The 14211-nt window shown below is 40.8% G+C and overlaps 1 protein-coding gene across 2 annotated transcripts in view; it reads left to right on the top strand.

Moving 5' to 3' along the window:
* slc4a2b (solute carrier family 4 member 2b) overlaps window positions 1-14211 on the top strand; it is a 34594-nt gene that overhangs the window by 11288 nt on the left and 9095 nt on the right. For both annotated transcript variants that reach the window (XM_017406756.3, XM_017406757.3), the window contains 6 exons: window positions 3179-3352; window positions 10525-10681; window positions 10809-11026; window positions 11141-11265; window positions 11996-12225; window positions 14057-14193. In XM_017406756.3, coding sequence (XP_017262245.1) covers window positions 3293-3352; window positions 10525-10681; window positions 10809-11026; window positions 11141-11265; window positions 11996-12225; window positions 14057-14193 — 927 coding nt within the window. In that variant the 5' untranslated portion in view covers window positions 3179-3292. The remainder of the gene's footprint in view (window positions 1-3178; window positions 3353-10524; window positions 10682-10808; window positions 11027-11140; window positions 11266-11995; window positions 12226-14056; window positions 14194-14211) is intronic.

The raw sequence follows: 14211 nt of genomic DNA, 5'->3' as shown, positions 1-14211 counted from the left end.
TGAGTCACTTTGGACTATTATGGCAATAGATAAACTTTCCTTTTTGCTTTATCTGCTAGACAAAAATTCAAATCAATCTTTGTTATGCACTTTGTGCTTTAATGTGTTAATGTTTTCTGTCATTGTCTCATGTTTTATGAGGCATGAATTTGTTGAGGTTTGAACATTGCAGTCAAGCTTCTGTTTCTACTCAAAGGCATTTTATCGGCGCTTTGTATATTTTAATGAGTCGTTCCCTAATTGTGCCCTTTTTGAATAGAATTTGTATGCGGGCGTGTAGTCTGTGGGCAGTCTGAAGCTGTGCCCGGTCACAGCGTCCCGACAGGACGCCGATTTAAGGCGCGTGCGAGGACTTGAGTCCCGAGTTCAAGTCTGACTCATGACTCCTGTCCTGCCATCTGACTGCATGGCTCCTTATCCTTATTGCTATAGACATACTTTTTTTTTAAAAAAAGAAAGGATTGTAACCCACTTTTATGTGCTGATTCTTGAGCTGCTTACGTAATCTTGAGTTTGTAACTCTTCAATATAGCTGTTTTTAGCAACAAAAACAAGTTTATTCAGCCTTAAAGTAACATTATCTTAAAAAAAAAGATGGAAAATGTTTCTTTTACTCGCAAACAAGGATGTATTTATTGGTTTTTTACCAATAATTGAAGTTTAGACTTTATTAAAAGATTCATTTTGACCACAGAGACATTTTCCAAACACCAACGCTTCTTTTTCTATTTCCTGTCAAAAACCAGAGTCTAAACAAGGTACCGGAGCGGATGATAGTTCCTCAAAATGAGCGAATGGGTTGTAAAGCTTTTTTGGGTGGGACTTGCAGTGCTAAACATATCCTTATTCTGCCTTTCTGTCACAATCATGTAATGTTTAATCTCACTTTTTTTACTTTAAAATACATCAGCAGTAAGTCCTTGATCACTTTAATTAAACTGAACTTTTACACTGACAGTGGTAATGTTAAGAAATAACAAAACTTCCAGATAAGTGCATTGAGATAAATGTTTTTTGCCCAAAATGATCTTAGGAAACCTTAACTTAGCTTTTTCATTTAGCTTTCACTGTATGAGGAGAACGTTGGCAGTTTTAGAAGCACATCTTTTCTTCCATGTTTGCGTCTTGCAGCTACGTCATCATCTTCTGAAAGTGTGACACAAAAGTAGACGTTCAATTTTCCATCTCAGAATGATTTGTTGAAGTTTGTCGATTTATCACCTTCTAGTTTGTTTACAAAAGTGCTGCTTTGAAAACTTGATTTTATTGGTCCGAAGTGTTGTTGTTGGGAATTCCAGCCCCACGTGGAACCCCTAATCTTCACAATGACGACAAACATTATAAAGGGGGAAAAATGGTCAATTTTAAAGAAATTTATAAGGGGTATAGGATAATGGACTATTTCTGAAGACATACCTGTTAGAAAACCTTGATTTAAAAGTAGATTAGGAAGCTTGCATGCTATTTTAGTGACCAGGGTCGATAAATGGTGTCTGTATGCAACTACAGCAAAATCAGTATTTTCACTTATTTTGTGTTGCAGCAGCAAATGGGTCACATAATAGCTTTTTAACTAAAGGTTCAGATCATGCATTCATATCTTTTCCTTTGGTTTGTCTCATAGCTAGGTCGATGCATTGTATAGCTGAAAAAAATTCCACTTTGCACTAATTTTTTTTTTTACCCTCATAAGTTTTAAACTCTCCCGAAAAGGCGTCGGTCTGCTGCAGTTACCTTCTTCCTGTTTTCAGTCCCATTTCCTCCCAGAAGGAAGATTTTCCCGACAGACTTGTGACTAACTCGAGCATGGAAAAGTTTTGGAAGTTTCAATGTGCGGGGGGGAATTAAAAATCCACGTCCATCATGTTTTGGAAAGCCGTTACAAGGTTCCAGCTTTCTCTGCGGCGCTCTGTAAAGACACGATAAACATCTCATCCTCACTTCCTCGTAGACTTCCAGTCCTCACACAGACAGATGGCTCCTCTGAGTTCTGTCCTCTGACAGACTGAAAGAACCTGACTGAAGGCAGAAAACGCTCGGATCCATTTTTTTTTTTTCCAATTCTTCTGACTTGGAAAGCCAATTGCAGGTGGTATTATTGTTATCGCTTTGATTGTTGTTATCCTAGTGGTATTATTACAGACATGCCCCGAGGTAGATAAACTGGTTCCCATGGATTTTACCCAGGATCCCAGGGTTCTGTAACTTTATCCCTGTGTAGCCAGCCCTGCCGCGTCCACAGCTTTAGCTTCTAAGTTTACTGAGAAAGTCATCCCAAGCTCTCACACTTCTTCCCTCCAATAATTTTATTGCTTTCCTTTGTAAACCAGAGAGTCTCAACTGACGTCTTCAGTTTTAGGTCATATCGCTGACCAGCTCTGACATTTTGCTGCTTTTTGAGTTTAATCTCATGTCGCTGTGCATCATTAAATCCCTCGCTTTCAACGACGTCACTGATATGATTGTGTTCAGACATCAAGGAGGTTTATCACATCTTTGATAGCCGCTGTCAGTAGGCCAGACTGGCTTCGGCAGTGCACGATTTCCAAAACTGAAGGGCTGAAAAGACAAAAGAGTCCATTGCTCTGCTTTTGGACTGAAAGCAAACGATTGTTTCGTTAATAATGTTGCTAGTGAGGGACTTTAACAGAGGCTCTGTAGTAACGGGGGTGGGGGTTGGCTGAGACGTGCTTATCTAACAATCTGCACAGAAGTGCTGCGTTATCTTGTTTTTATCTGGAGAAATGGTTAATAACCTTGTAAAGTATTTTTGAAGTGGTGCAAGGCTTAAAGCTAATAATCACATCATTTTATGAACTTTATTAAAGCCACCTGCCATCATCGACATAAAGTGTTATTGTAATTATTTGCAGTGATTGTTTTGTCATAAATGAGTTTTCTGAAACACAACACAACTGTATATGTTTACTAATTTATTTTAAATTCTTTTTATGTAGTGACTACCTGACATTTATTATCCAGAGATGATAAATAAACCTGTGAAATGTAGTCATTTTCTGGCCAGATATGTTGAGAAATGTTACCACTCTCCTTCTTCCTAACTTGACTTTATATCCAGAGATTATTCACGTGTATCTCGTTCACCTCTGTGCGCTTTAGGCTTTAAATCTCCGCGTTCTCAGGAAAAGTTAAGTCCTTGATTTGTGTCTGTTTCCAGGTTATGCTGCCCAAAAGCTGTCTGAGTCCCAGTGAGAAAGAGAAGGGCTAAAAGCCGCACCAGTCCAAACCAGCTTCCCAGGGCCCGAACCAGCAGCGACTCCACTGCAGAGCTATGAGCAACCCCAGCACGCCCAGCAAGGTTACAGACGCCGTTGCATCAGTTGTTCACAGTGTAAGTTTACACGACCACACGCAGAGAAGCCCCTGGTGGCTCAGAGTCAGGCTCAAGATAAAATGGAAAAATTAAACTCTGTCGTGAATGAAAGGGTTCTACAACAGCTACTTCCACACCAGATTTTAGCTCAGTATCTATAAAACTGAGCTAAAATTATTCCCATGTCTGTGTTTGCTAGGATCAATGATCTGTGGCAGCCGCCTTGAATCGGGTGGACACCAAAAGTTAATCAGCTGTAGACGTAAATCCAGTGACTACTTTCTGAGAGTTTTTTTAAAAAACAAACGTGCAGAAGGGAAGCTGCTCTCCTTAGCAGTTTGTGATAAGAATATAGCTGTAAATGTTTCCTTTGTTTCAGTTCCCTTTCTCCATGTGCAGGATTTATGCCACATCAGCTTTTTTCTGTGTTTTTTGGCTCTTGAGTTGGCATTTTTGACAGTGTTGTTCCCTGTGTACAAAATTAGTCACAAAGACTCTGCAAAAATTAAAATGCCCAGATCTGGGTATGCTCATGGAGAGGATTTACTCCTGGAAATCCTCTCTTGTTAATATACTACAGAAAAAAACCCTTGTTTCTACTCTTTAGAAACAGTGAAATATTATTGGCATAAATCTCTGCAAGGCCGCTGAGGGGTTTAGTGTGATAAACGTGGCTTGCAAAACCCTGAGAGCAGCTGCTCTGCGGCCAAAGAAAGCAGCATTCCTGTGCTTTAGAGTTTCTCTAAAAACTCATCTCACTAATCCCGTTTCATGATAAAAATTGTGCGGCAGTAAAAATCTCATACCTAAAGGAAAAATCCTCGTGTAATATTCTCATATTGGTAGAATTTATCAGCTTGTGAAGGCTGGAAAATCTCAGGACATCTTGTGTCCTGCATCATTCCAGGAATTAGATTTCGTCTTCAAATTATTTATTGATTTACCTGCGTTTCACAACAGCTCCTAAATGCTCTTTTAATTAAGTTAGGATTTCCCAGAAAGGCGGCGCACGTTTCTGATAGTTTGGTTTACGTTTAGGTGGGTAAAAATGCTGATGGTGAACGCATCGTCAGCAATTTTGAACGTGTTTTTCTTTCTCACGAGTCATAAAACACAGTTCAGACTGAACTCGGTTCATTTTTGGGGGTGTAAAAAAGTTCACATTTTTTGCTCAGTCCTTTCAACACACCAAAACTATTCTGTTCCATTTCCTGCAGCACCTGTTAAGAAAATCCCTGCCTTTTTTTAGCATTGCATTTTTGTCATTCTGTCAGCTGATTTAGCTGAAATGTTGCACAACCCTTGTTTTTCTTTTCTTGATATTTTAATTGGAAACATCTGCTTGCGTGGTCCTGCAGTGTGACAGACTGATTTGGTGTCTTCTATGGGTATTTAGGCCTTCATACCAGTATTTAGCACAGGCCAAATGCAATCAGATCACTCAGGATGGAGGTTGGTGTCAGGTCTGAGTGGGATCTCAGATGGAAAGCCCCAACTAATAGTAAAAATTGGTTATTTTCTGCGTAGACAAAATGAACTGTCTGTTTAGGTGATGCTCTGCAGATTCAGGGCAGAAATCTCCAGATGTAACATTTACAGCTTTTTTCACATATATTAACATAAAAAACACTTAATAAATAAAGTTAACAAGGTTAAAGTCATCATTTTTAGTTGGTGAAATTTTCTTGATGGTGTATATATATATTTTTTTTTTGTTATACACACTAACAACTTGTCTTGCATCTTTATTATCAGTCAGTGAAAACAAATGGCACAGCCTTCAACCTGTACTACAATGGTGCAAACGCGCCCCAAACGTCCACACTGTTCTCAGTTGTTTTGCAAACAGCGAATAATACAAATCAAAATGGCATATGAAGTAAAATACAACAGAAACGAGCAGCTCTGAAATACCTCCTGGAAAAGAGAAAAAAACGATTAAAACGAGCGATGTGGGGAAGAAAACTGGTAAAACGTGATGAACGCAGAGATAATGATGTAGAGAGCAGAGAGAGGAGAAGTGTTTGTCCTCGTTCTGCAGCATCATAACCGAAAGATAAACCACACGAACCAGCACGGACTGAAACATTGCTCAGGAAGTTGAAGACGTGGCCAGAAAAGCAGAGACGATGCCTTTCTCCAAAAACCACGGGAGAGTAGCCTGATATCTGAAGGCTGGAGCCTCCTCTGTCCTCTTTTGGAATAAAATGATAAATGAGACGAGGCAGCTTCGTCCTCAGGCTTCAAATATTATAAAAATGCATCCAGCAGCCAGAGAAGACTTGCTAATTTAGTGAAGGGGCTGTACACTTTTAAAAATGTTAATAATGATATACAGCTGTGGAGTTTGAAGTAACAAATCCAGGGACTAGTTTTTCAGAATCACGCTGAGACGGGATGTTCCTTAATGGAATTTTAGTTTGATAGGGGAAAATTTATTCAACTTTTTTAAAATCTTTTGTTATATGATTGATAGTTTAGGAGCTACTGATCAAGAAGCTCTCTAAAGACGAAGGTGTTTGTGCTCCGAAGGTGTGTTAGCAGTTATTGGCTGCTTTCTTGGCACCGTCTCCCCCAAGTTAATTATTCTCCTCCTTTTAATAATGTGCGTTTCTGTAAATGTTTGCTCAGGGAGCGTTTACACAACCCGAAGACGTATTGAACCTCCGAGTAAAACGTCAGCTTCCTATTCTGAGGATCAACCCGGGCCACGTGACAGACGCGAGCTGAACAGGGAAACCGATTATCCAGCCAAAAAATAAATAAGCCAGCTAGCTTTTTACATCGAGTGGAAGAACAAATCGAACCGTCTTGCTTTGACACTCTGGCACGTCTGAGTTGATGGACTTTCTGTATGCGTTCAAGGTGAGTTTGTCCTGTTTTGATCCTAAAAGTTCACACACAGACCTAAAACGTGCTCCACTTGTGTGTGAAATGTTAACTTGTTCTTATCCTTCCCTGTCATTTATTATACATAACTCCAAAACATGCACGTAGAAACGTTACCTTTCCTAACTTTGCCGTTTTTAGGTAAATTTAACCTCTTTGTGAACTGGGCAGCTGGTTAATCTTTACTCTAGCTCACGTGCTTCCTTAAAACGCTTTATATGACTCTCCCTTAGGCATTAGAAAGCAAAGGTGATATGTCCTAATATGTCACCAGTTACAGATAGTCACCCCTCTAATATCAGCACGTGGATTTCCTCACACAAGAACACTGACAACATATTTTAATCTTAAAGGCAAAAACGCTGTCAGACTATCTTTTTTTTCTTTTAAATAGTAGCATTTATTTCTCATGAAGCTTGCTGTCATGCTGTAGCCTCCCAGGTCAGGGTTCATTACAGGAAAAAAGGCAGGTTCCTGCAAAGTAAGCCTCATTTGTCAGCTGAGAACCATTTAGACCAGTTCACGTTCAATCAGAGGCAGCTGAACTTCTTTGATCCTTGAAGGTATGTTTTTCTCAGATGACATATTTGTGAGAAAACCGGTCTAAATAAGCGATGCAGTTGGGTGGTTGTGTAAACCACTGCTGGCAGAATACAAATTTAATAATTATCTGAAGCTAAAAATAAATCACAACTTGCAGCGTCACGTTAAGACAGGACTGCATTCAGACAGCGGCCACATGGTATGACATAACTGGAAGATCCACACAGCCAATCAGACCTCGTTTCGTTTTAAACGCTGACTCGGGTGGATTTGAGACTACTGGTCCAGGCGTGTAATCTCTAGCTGCGTTCACACTATTAAGTATCTGCTTCAGCATGCAACACAGTGGCTGCACACTGCTTGAAATTCTGCCCGTGCTTCTGCATAAGATTCATTCTTTTACTCACTAAATGAATTAGAAAGCGTGAACACAGGGTTTTATTTCTTTTTTTCGTTAAGGGGAGTGATGTTCCTGCTGCAAAGCATGAGTCAGCAATAAAGAAGACTCATTTTATTTATTTATTTATTGGAGTGTATCAGTTTTTATACATTTAAGGTCAGTAAACATCAAAAACCCAAACTGACATTCTGCTAAAGGACTTGGCTTCGAAACGCCCTGAAGGACTTTGTCTGCAGTGTTGATCGGGTTCCTTTCACTTTTAAGACCTTTAACTTTTCTTCTAATGTCATCATCAGGTCTCAGTTGATCAATAAACCTGCTGTGCTGATATTCCAGTCAGCCTCAGGTGTGCTTTTATAAACTGCTCTGCAGTAAAAGTGTTTTATGGTTACTGTTAAAACAATCTTTGACACTCGGGAGAGTTGAGATATTTTTGAAGCGGGGTTCTGTTGAAAGGTTGTAAACAATTAAAGTCTTCCCTGCTGTAGATAGATCTTTAAACAGTTTGGAGAATAGTTCAGTTCTGACCAGATGAGCTAACAGCTAGTCAGCGCCAGTCTCATAAATCTCATAAAGTTCATGCAAATGTTATTTATAAACATCTAGACTGCTGCCAGTTTTGCATTATGTGATTATTCTGATGGAAATACCTTTATGTTCTTGCTGGCAGTGCTCCAGGCTGCAGCATGTGTGCCTGCCAACTCCTGCAGGTTTATTAAATTATGTTTGCATGAAGTGCTTTGATATTTAAAAAAAAAAACAGAGTTGTTTTAAGGTGGCAGATATCCACTTCGGTCCTGGCCGTGCTCAGACTAGCTGGTAGCTAAAGACCTATCTACAACAGGTAAAATATTAATTGTTTTCATTGTTTCCATAAAACCCCACTTTAGAAGATCTGAACCTAGATTGGTTTGCATTCATACATTAATGGTTTTAGTCTTAGATAAACACTTGAACTATTTGATTTTTGGCTTTTTTAGAGTTGACCTTCTTAATGTTTTTTTTCTGTTTAGGATTCTTTTTGTTTCTGTTTTCCTTCAGCCTGTTTCTTAGAACATTTTTTTTGTCAATATTAGGCTTTAAAGCTGTTCATCTACATCCTCCTTTCAGATGCGCTGACTAAAAGCCCCTCGGTCAATATTTCATGTGGCTGTTTAAACACGGCTTGTCCGTCCGTGTAGACGTTTCTGAAAAGCCATGATGAAAACCTCGTTTATTCTACTCCGGTACAATAAACAGATTGAAGGTGGCCTATTGGCCAGTATGGCTCTGATTATGGTGGAGCAGAACGAGACGCCCCCACCTGCTGCTCCTTAGTGTTGAAGTTTACAGCTCCTGGGTGAAGTGGAGAGCTCTGTCAACACAATATAGACTAGTATAGATTAGTAAAGTAACTAAAAACAGATTTATTCTTTCTTTGATTGTTCTTGTCTGATCAGATTTATTACTTTGCTTGTTTTTACACGGGGGTATTGATTGTGAAAAAGTTTCTCAACTCATCAGCAAGCCATCATCTGGGTTTTTATTATTAAAATGTTACATAAAGTACTTTTACTCAATTTGGGATAACCAGTGAAGCAAACTTTATAATAACCACATTTACCTTCTTTCTTTTTGGATTCAAACAGTCACAATATTGCATAGCTTAGTTTACCTAATGCTTTCTCCAAGTATGGCCTTATTTCAGGTTAAAGTATTAGAAAGCAGTAGCTTATTCCAAGTAAGGTCTTAGTCCGGCTAACATCAGAATAAACTGTACCTCGGTGCTGGTAATCCAGGTATCCAGAAGTATTGAAGTGATCTGGCACCCACTGCGCTGCTTTGTCTTTTAAAAAAAGAAATAAAAAGCTGTATAAGACCGCTGAAGTCCGTATTGACTGTTAGCTTAAAGGTATATATCCCTGCAGTTCAGCTAACAGGTTTCTGTTTCTGTCACCAGTGTGAGGCATGTAAAAACAAGTCTTGGGAAAACAGTGCATAGTTTTAGGGGTCATGGGAGTCACTTTTTCACACCGTCCTGCAGGTGCATGAATCCATGCAGCTTTGTGCTTTGAGTATTGTGAACAAGAGGAGCCTGGGTTCACGTTATTGAGCCCTTTTTGATTTGATGAGCTGAAAGAAACTTTGTGTTTTTACACTGGAGATGTTAAAAATTGAGTCTGAGCTGCAGAGAACTGAGTTGCATCATGTGTTTAATGAATTTCCTTCAAGGAATTACTAATTTATTGACTAATTTCTTTTTTTTTAGGCTTTTTTTTTTTTAAGATAAATGTGCAACAATATGAAGCTACTTCATAAAACAAAAGAGTTCTGCTTTTAAATCTTGTAGACATCATAAACAATTTCAATTTGAAGTGTCAGTAAAAATGATTAGGCTTGTTTTATTAAAATTTTGATTTAAATATTTTATTTAATTTGTTTTTAAGGCTTAAAAAGACCCTTTTTCCACACTGATGTTAACGTATTTAAAGTGTTTTTCTTGCAGTCTGATTAGAACTGAAAACATGGTAGAAATGAAGGAGCTCCAGGTGGAGGAGTGTAATCTTATAATCAACATGTTGGACATCCTGAGAACTTTTTCACGCCACATCAGATGACTCGTGCCCCCCCACCTCCCCGAGTTTTGCCGCAGGAAGGGTTCACTCTCAGTAGCCATGGCAACATTCGCTCTGCGCCGCAATCCATTCCAGCCACAGTCGATTCGTCCGCATCGCAACATCCCACCAAGAAGAGCGGAGCGTGAGAGAAAAGCGGATCAGAAAGCGGAGCTCTTATCTCGCACGTGATCCAGGTCACACCGCGGCGTGGAAAAAGTGTAACTGATGAACGCATGTGGACGCAGTTTTTAATTTAAAGCTCATATTTTCTCGTGCAGGAGGACTGATTTTATGATGTCTGGGCTGTGGTGTGTTCACAGCACCACTGCTCCCTCTGGTGTTTGAGCTACACACACTGCACAACGTGCTGCCTGGATCACACACAAGGACTGGACTGAAAATGAAAGAAAAAGCAAGAAAAACTCCAAAAAAAATTCTTTCAGAAAACATAAAGAACTACTGATTAAGACTGCTTTAAAAGATTACAAAAAAGTCTGACTACTTGAAAGGAAAATAAAGAGTAAAACTGCAACTTTATCAATTTAGTAGTTGAATATAAACTATATATTTTGTCTGGAATTGAGACAAAGCTAAAATAATGCAGTGTTTAGATGGTTGTATCCGTGTCTGGGGGCCTGATTTGATTTATAATCTTATAACAGGAACTTTTCATCCTTTTGATGATTTTTCTTCCACACATATTGACAAATCGGTCATGTTGTTTGATCCGTTTGCTCATTTGTGGGTTTTCGTTTTTGCAGTCAGAGGCTCCTGCTTCACCGCTTCCGCGCCCAGAAGAGGAAGATGACGGCGACCTGAATAAAGCTTTAGGCGTTCAGCGCTTCCAGCAGATCCTCCACCCCGCTGCCTCTGTGCCCGATGACCAGCACCACAATTACCATGAGGAGGACATCGAGTGTAAGCACGAAGATATTTCACTCCTCTTGTTTGCATTCCCGTCATCCAGACATGAGAACGTCTCAAAAACATCTTTTAAAAAAAAAACACAAAAACGTGCTCTTTGTTTAAAATGTTTCTTTTGCAGACCACCGTCACTCCTCTCACCACATCCACCGGCCTCTGTCCAAACTGCCCGCCGACGGGCGCAGGAAAAAGAAAAAGAGAAAGGACAAAGATCACAAGATCACCCATCCTCTCTGCGGCAGCCCGATAGAGGAGGGGGAAGATGAAGAGGAGGAGGAGGACGAAGGGACAGAGGGGACGTCTGCTCCATCTGAGTCAGAGAGGGTCAAAGATGTGGAGGTGCTCAGTTAGCTCTAAAATAGCTCTTTAATTCTGTCTTAATGGTTCACATTTCTGTAAACAAGGCTGCTCAGTTGCAGTAAACCGCGCTCTCACACTCTGTTTCTTCCTCAGTTCTTCTTGTCAGAAGAAGACCGAGTGACGAGACGCGGCAAAGACGTGTCCAACTCCACCCGAGAGCTGAACATCGTTCCCCAGTCGGCTCTAAGAGCAGAAGCTGAAGATGCATCTTCCACAGAGTGAGTGCTTTTAAACGAACCAATTAAAAGAAAACAAAGAAGGTGGCAGTCGGTTTATGATTTAATTTAACCTGCTGTAATGATTGCTTATCGTATACTACTTGTTGTTTTACCAAAAACGTTCGCGGAGCCGCTCTGATCGGGCGAGACGTTCAGGTTCCTGCCTGTTCAGACTGCGAGGCCCTCTGTTCGTTACCATGTCTCAGGCATCCAGTGGGCCTGCTGGGTACGAGCTGATGGACCAAAGTAATCCTGTCCTCAGAGACACATATATCACCTGTCGCTGTAGACGACGCAGCGCCGGGCTCTTCCTCATTACTCTGACTTTTCCACTCAATGAAGCTGTGTTTACATCTTTAGTGTCTTTTTAGAGGGTTGGAGAACACCTGAACCAGAGACTTGTTTTTAAAAAGCACTCTTATGTTAGAGTAAGATTGTGTTCAGACCTGAAAACTTTCTGGAAAACTTACTGAGGTGGTAAGTTGCTGATGTTTTGTCGATTTGTAGCTTTTATGTTGTCTTTAAGTCTTGTTAAAGAAGGCGACCAATGTATTTGTTAAAAAAGAAATAATGATAAAGAGAGCTGCAATAAAACTGAAGTGTTTCTGTTGTAGTAATTTCCGATTTTGGAAAAATGTGTCACTTCAGCTCACTTAAAACGCCTAAAAACAACCTTTCCTCCGTCACTTCTGGGTGCTGATTTAGTCTTTTCATTTTGTTTTTCTCCTAGTAAACCCGACTCACCCGACTCGCCCTGCACTCCCAGTCCCGTGCCCCTGTCGCCATCGCTTGAACACCCACCGCTGACCCGGCTCTCCTCCACCAGCCGCAGCTACGACCTGCAGGAGCGCCGGCGCACGGGCAACATGACGGGCGCTGAGCAGGCGAAGTACCAGCGCATCCCCACGGACGAGAGCGAAGCTCTGACGCTGGCCTCCGCCGACCTGGATGGTATCAAGAGTGAGTAACAATTAACCGTCCTGAATTTAAAGCTCTGATTTTTACTGTCAGAACGGACGACTTAATCCCTGAAGTTGTTTTAGCCCTCTTTATTTCTGCTACAACTTCTCCTGCTTTTAATCTGCAACTTAAAACAGGAAAAACAAACTAAGGGTTTTATTTTTTAAGTTTGTTAAGAGAAAGAAAATTAGTTTAGTGATTTTTTTTTTTTTGAAGAAATTCTAGTTACACTTGTATAAAATGTTTCCTTAGTTGCCAGAATATGCTACAAGATTCATGAGAACGAGGTATTATGGTTACTCAAGCGGGTAAGATCAAATGGCATAAACACGATCAGTGGGTGCCTTTTGTTGGCATTTCAACCCACATGATCTCCAAGCCACTGTTGGAACATTTTGCCGATCATTTTACTGCATTTTTAGCCTTTTCTGTGTCTTTTTGTGTCATGAAGAATCCACACCAGGTAGTTAGATTTCAATTAATGTGGAGGCAGTTCAGTGTTTTTCATTACAAATGACAGAAAAGAGTATGAAGTAAAGAGATTTAAACTGTTCTTTTTGCTATTTATTTGTCTTTATTTAAAACAAAAAGTAAAATAATGTGCAGTAAAACAGATTTCATATCTTGATTTTTCACAACACCTTGCAAACATGTAGGTGTGGATTTTTAATTGTCCAGGACAACATCCTAGCAAGCTGAATTTAAGGCAGAGTTTGGGCACGAGTTCAACAACAAGGTGTCTGACTTCAGGAATAAACAAAGAAGAAGTCCAGTCGTCACTGATTTAACTTGCTGGTCTCCACTGTCCTGGGATGTTACCAGTCCCCAGATCCAGTGTGGCTGACGGGGTTTTGTTCTTAAATTAGGTCTTCCTGCTTCACTTTGAGCAAACATGGTGGCTAACAGGACGTCAGTTTTTGACCTCCGATTGTTCCAGAGAAACGAGGGTTAAGTTGACTTGAAGGCCACACGAGGGGGACGAGAATGGCGTCATTATGAGACTTCATGATGAAGAGCTGAGCCTGCGAACACATTCAGCATCACACCTCCTTTTATCTGCTTCCCAGCAAAATAAATCATCCTGGGAACGAGTCCGACTCAGGCTGAGGCTTAAAACGGGAATTATTTGATCGCCGTCGCTCAGCTTTTGTTCAGCCTGAGTGAAGTAACGCCTCTGCTCCCTGGTGCAGTCTGATGTTTCTGATGGCAGGAAACATCATCACGCAGTCAGCTGGCAGTGCTTCCTCCATGTCAAACCCTCCTTTGATGCTACCTGCAGAACTCCTGAAGTGAGTTGATGAAAGCTTAAGAAAAGCTGCAGGTTCTTGAAGCGTCTCTGGAGCAAACAAGGTTTTCGTCCTTGAAAGGCCCGTTGGATTGTGACGACTTGAAGTTACGTTCATCGATTGCTACAAGTCTGCTGCATCAGCAGATATTTGTCAGCACTGATCTTTGAACTCTGGACAGAACAGTTTCTGCTCGGTGTTACGTCCGAACTATCCTGAGTCCATCCGCTCCTACATCTTTTTCAATACCTGGTGTGCTGCCAGCATGAGTAACTCTACTCCCTGCTGTGGGTCCAAAGAAACGAAAACGCAGAGAGGCCTCTGAGGTGGGCAGAGATTTGAACCCAAGGTGCAAGGTCAGTGTTTGTAGGCTCGGAGCTGAAGAGAGATGGGAAAAACAGGAATTATGCAACCGGTGACTTACAAGGATTTGTGTTTTTTTTAGACATTTACCGAATCTTGTATGTTTCCTCCTTTGGTCAGAGTTATTATTTAAAGGAGTGACGGTTTCTTTAGACTCAAATTTCTGTGTGCTTTATCACCAGGTCATCGTTTCGAGGATGTTCCCGGCGTTCGCAGACACCTCGTCAGAAAGAGCACCAAAGGTCAAAAGGTCCACATCGGGAAAGACCACAAAGAGCCGACGACTCGCAGTCGAAAGCAGGATCGGACCCCACACGAGGTGAGAGACCCCAGGCAT

Source organism: Kryptolebias marmoratus, linkage group LG21 (assembly GCF_001649575.2).
Source record: "Kryptolebias marmoratus isolate JLee-2015 linkage group LG21, ASM164957v2, whole genome shotgun sequence".
Classification (NCBI taxonomy): Eukaryota; Metazoa; Chordata; class Actinopteri; order Cyprinodontiformes; family Rivulidae; genus Kryptolebias; species Kryptolebias marmoratus.
This window is presented reverse-complemented; position numbering and strand designations above follow the sequence as displayed.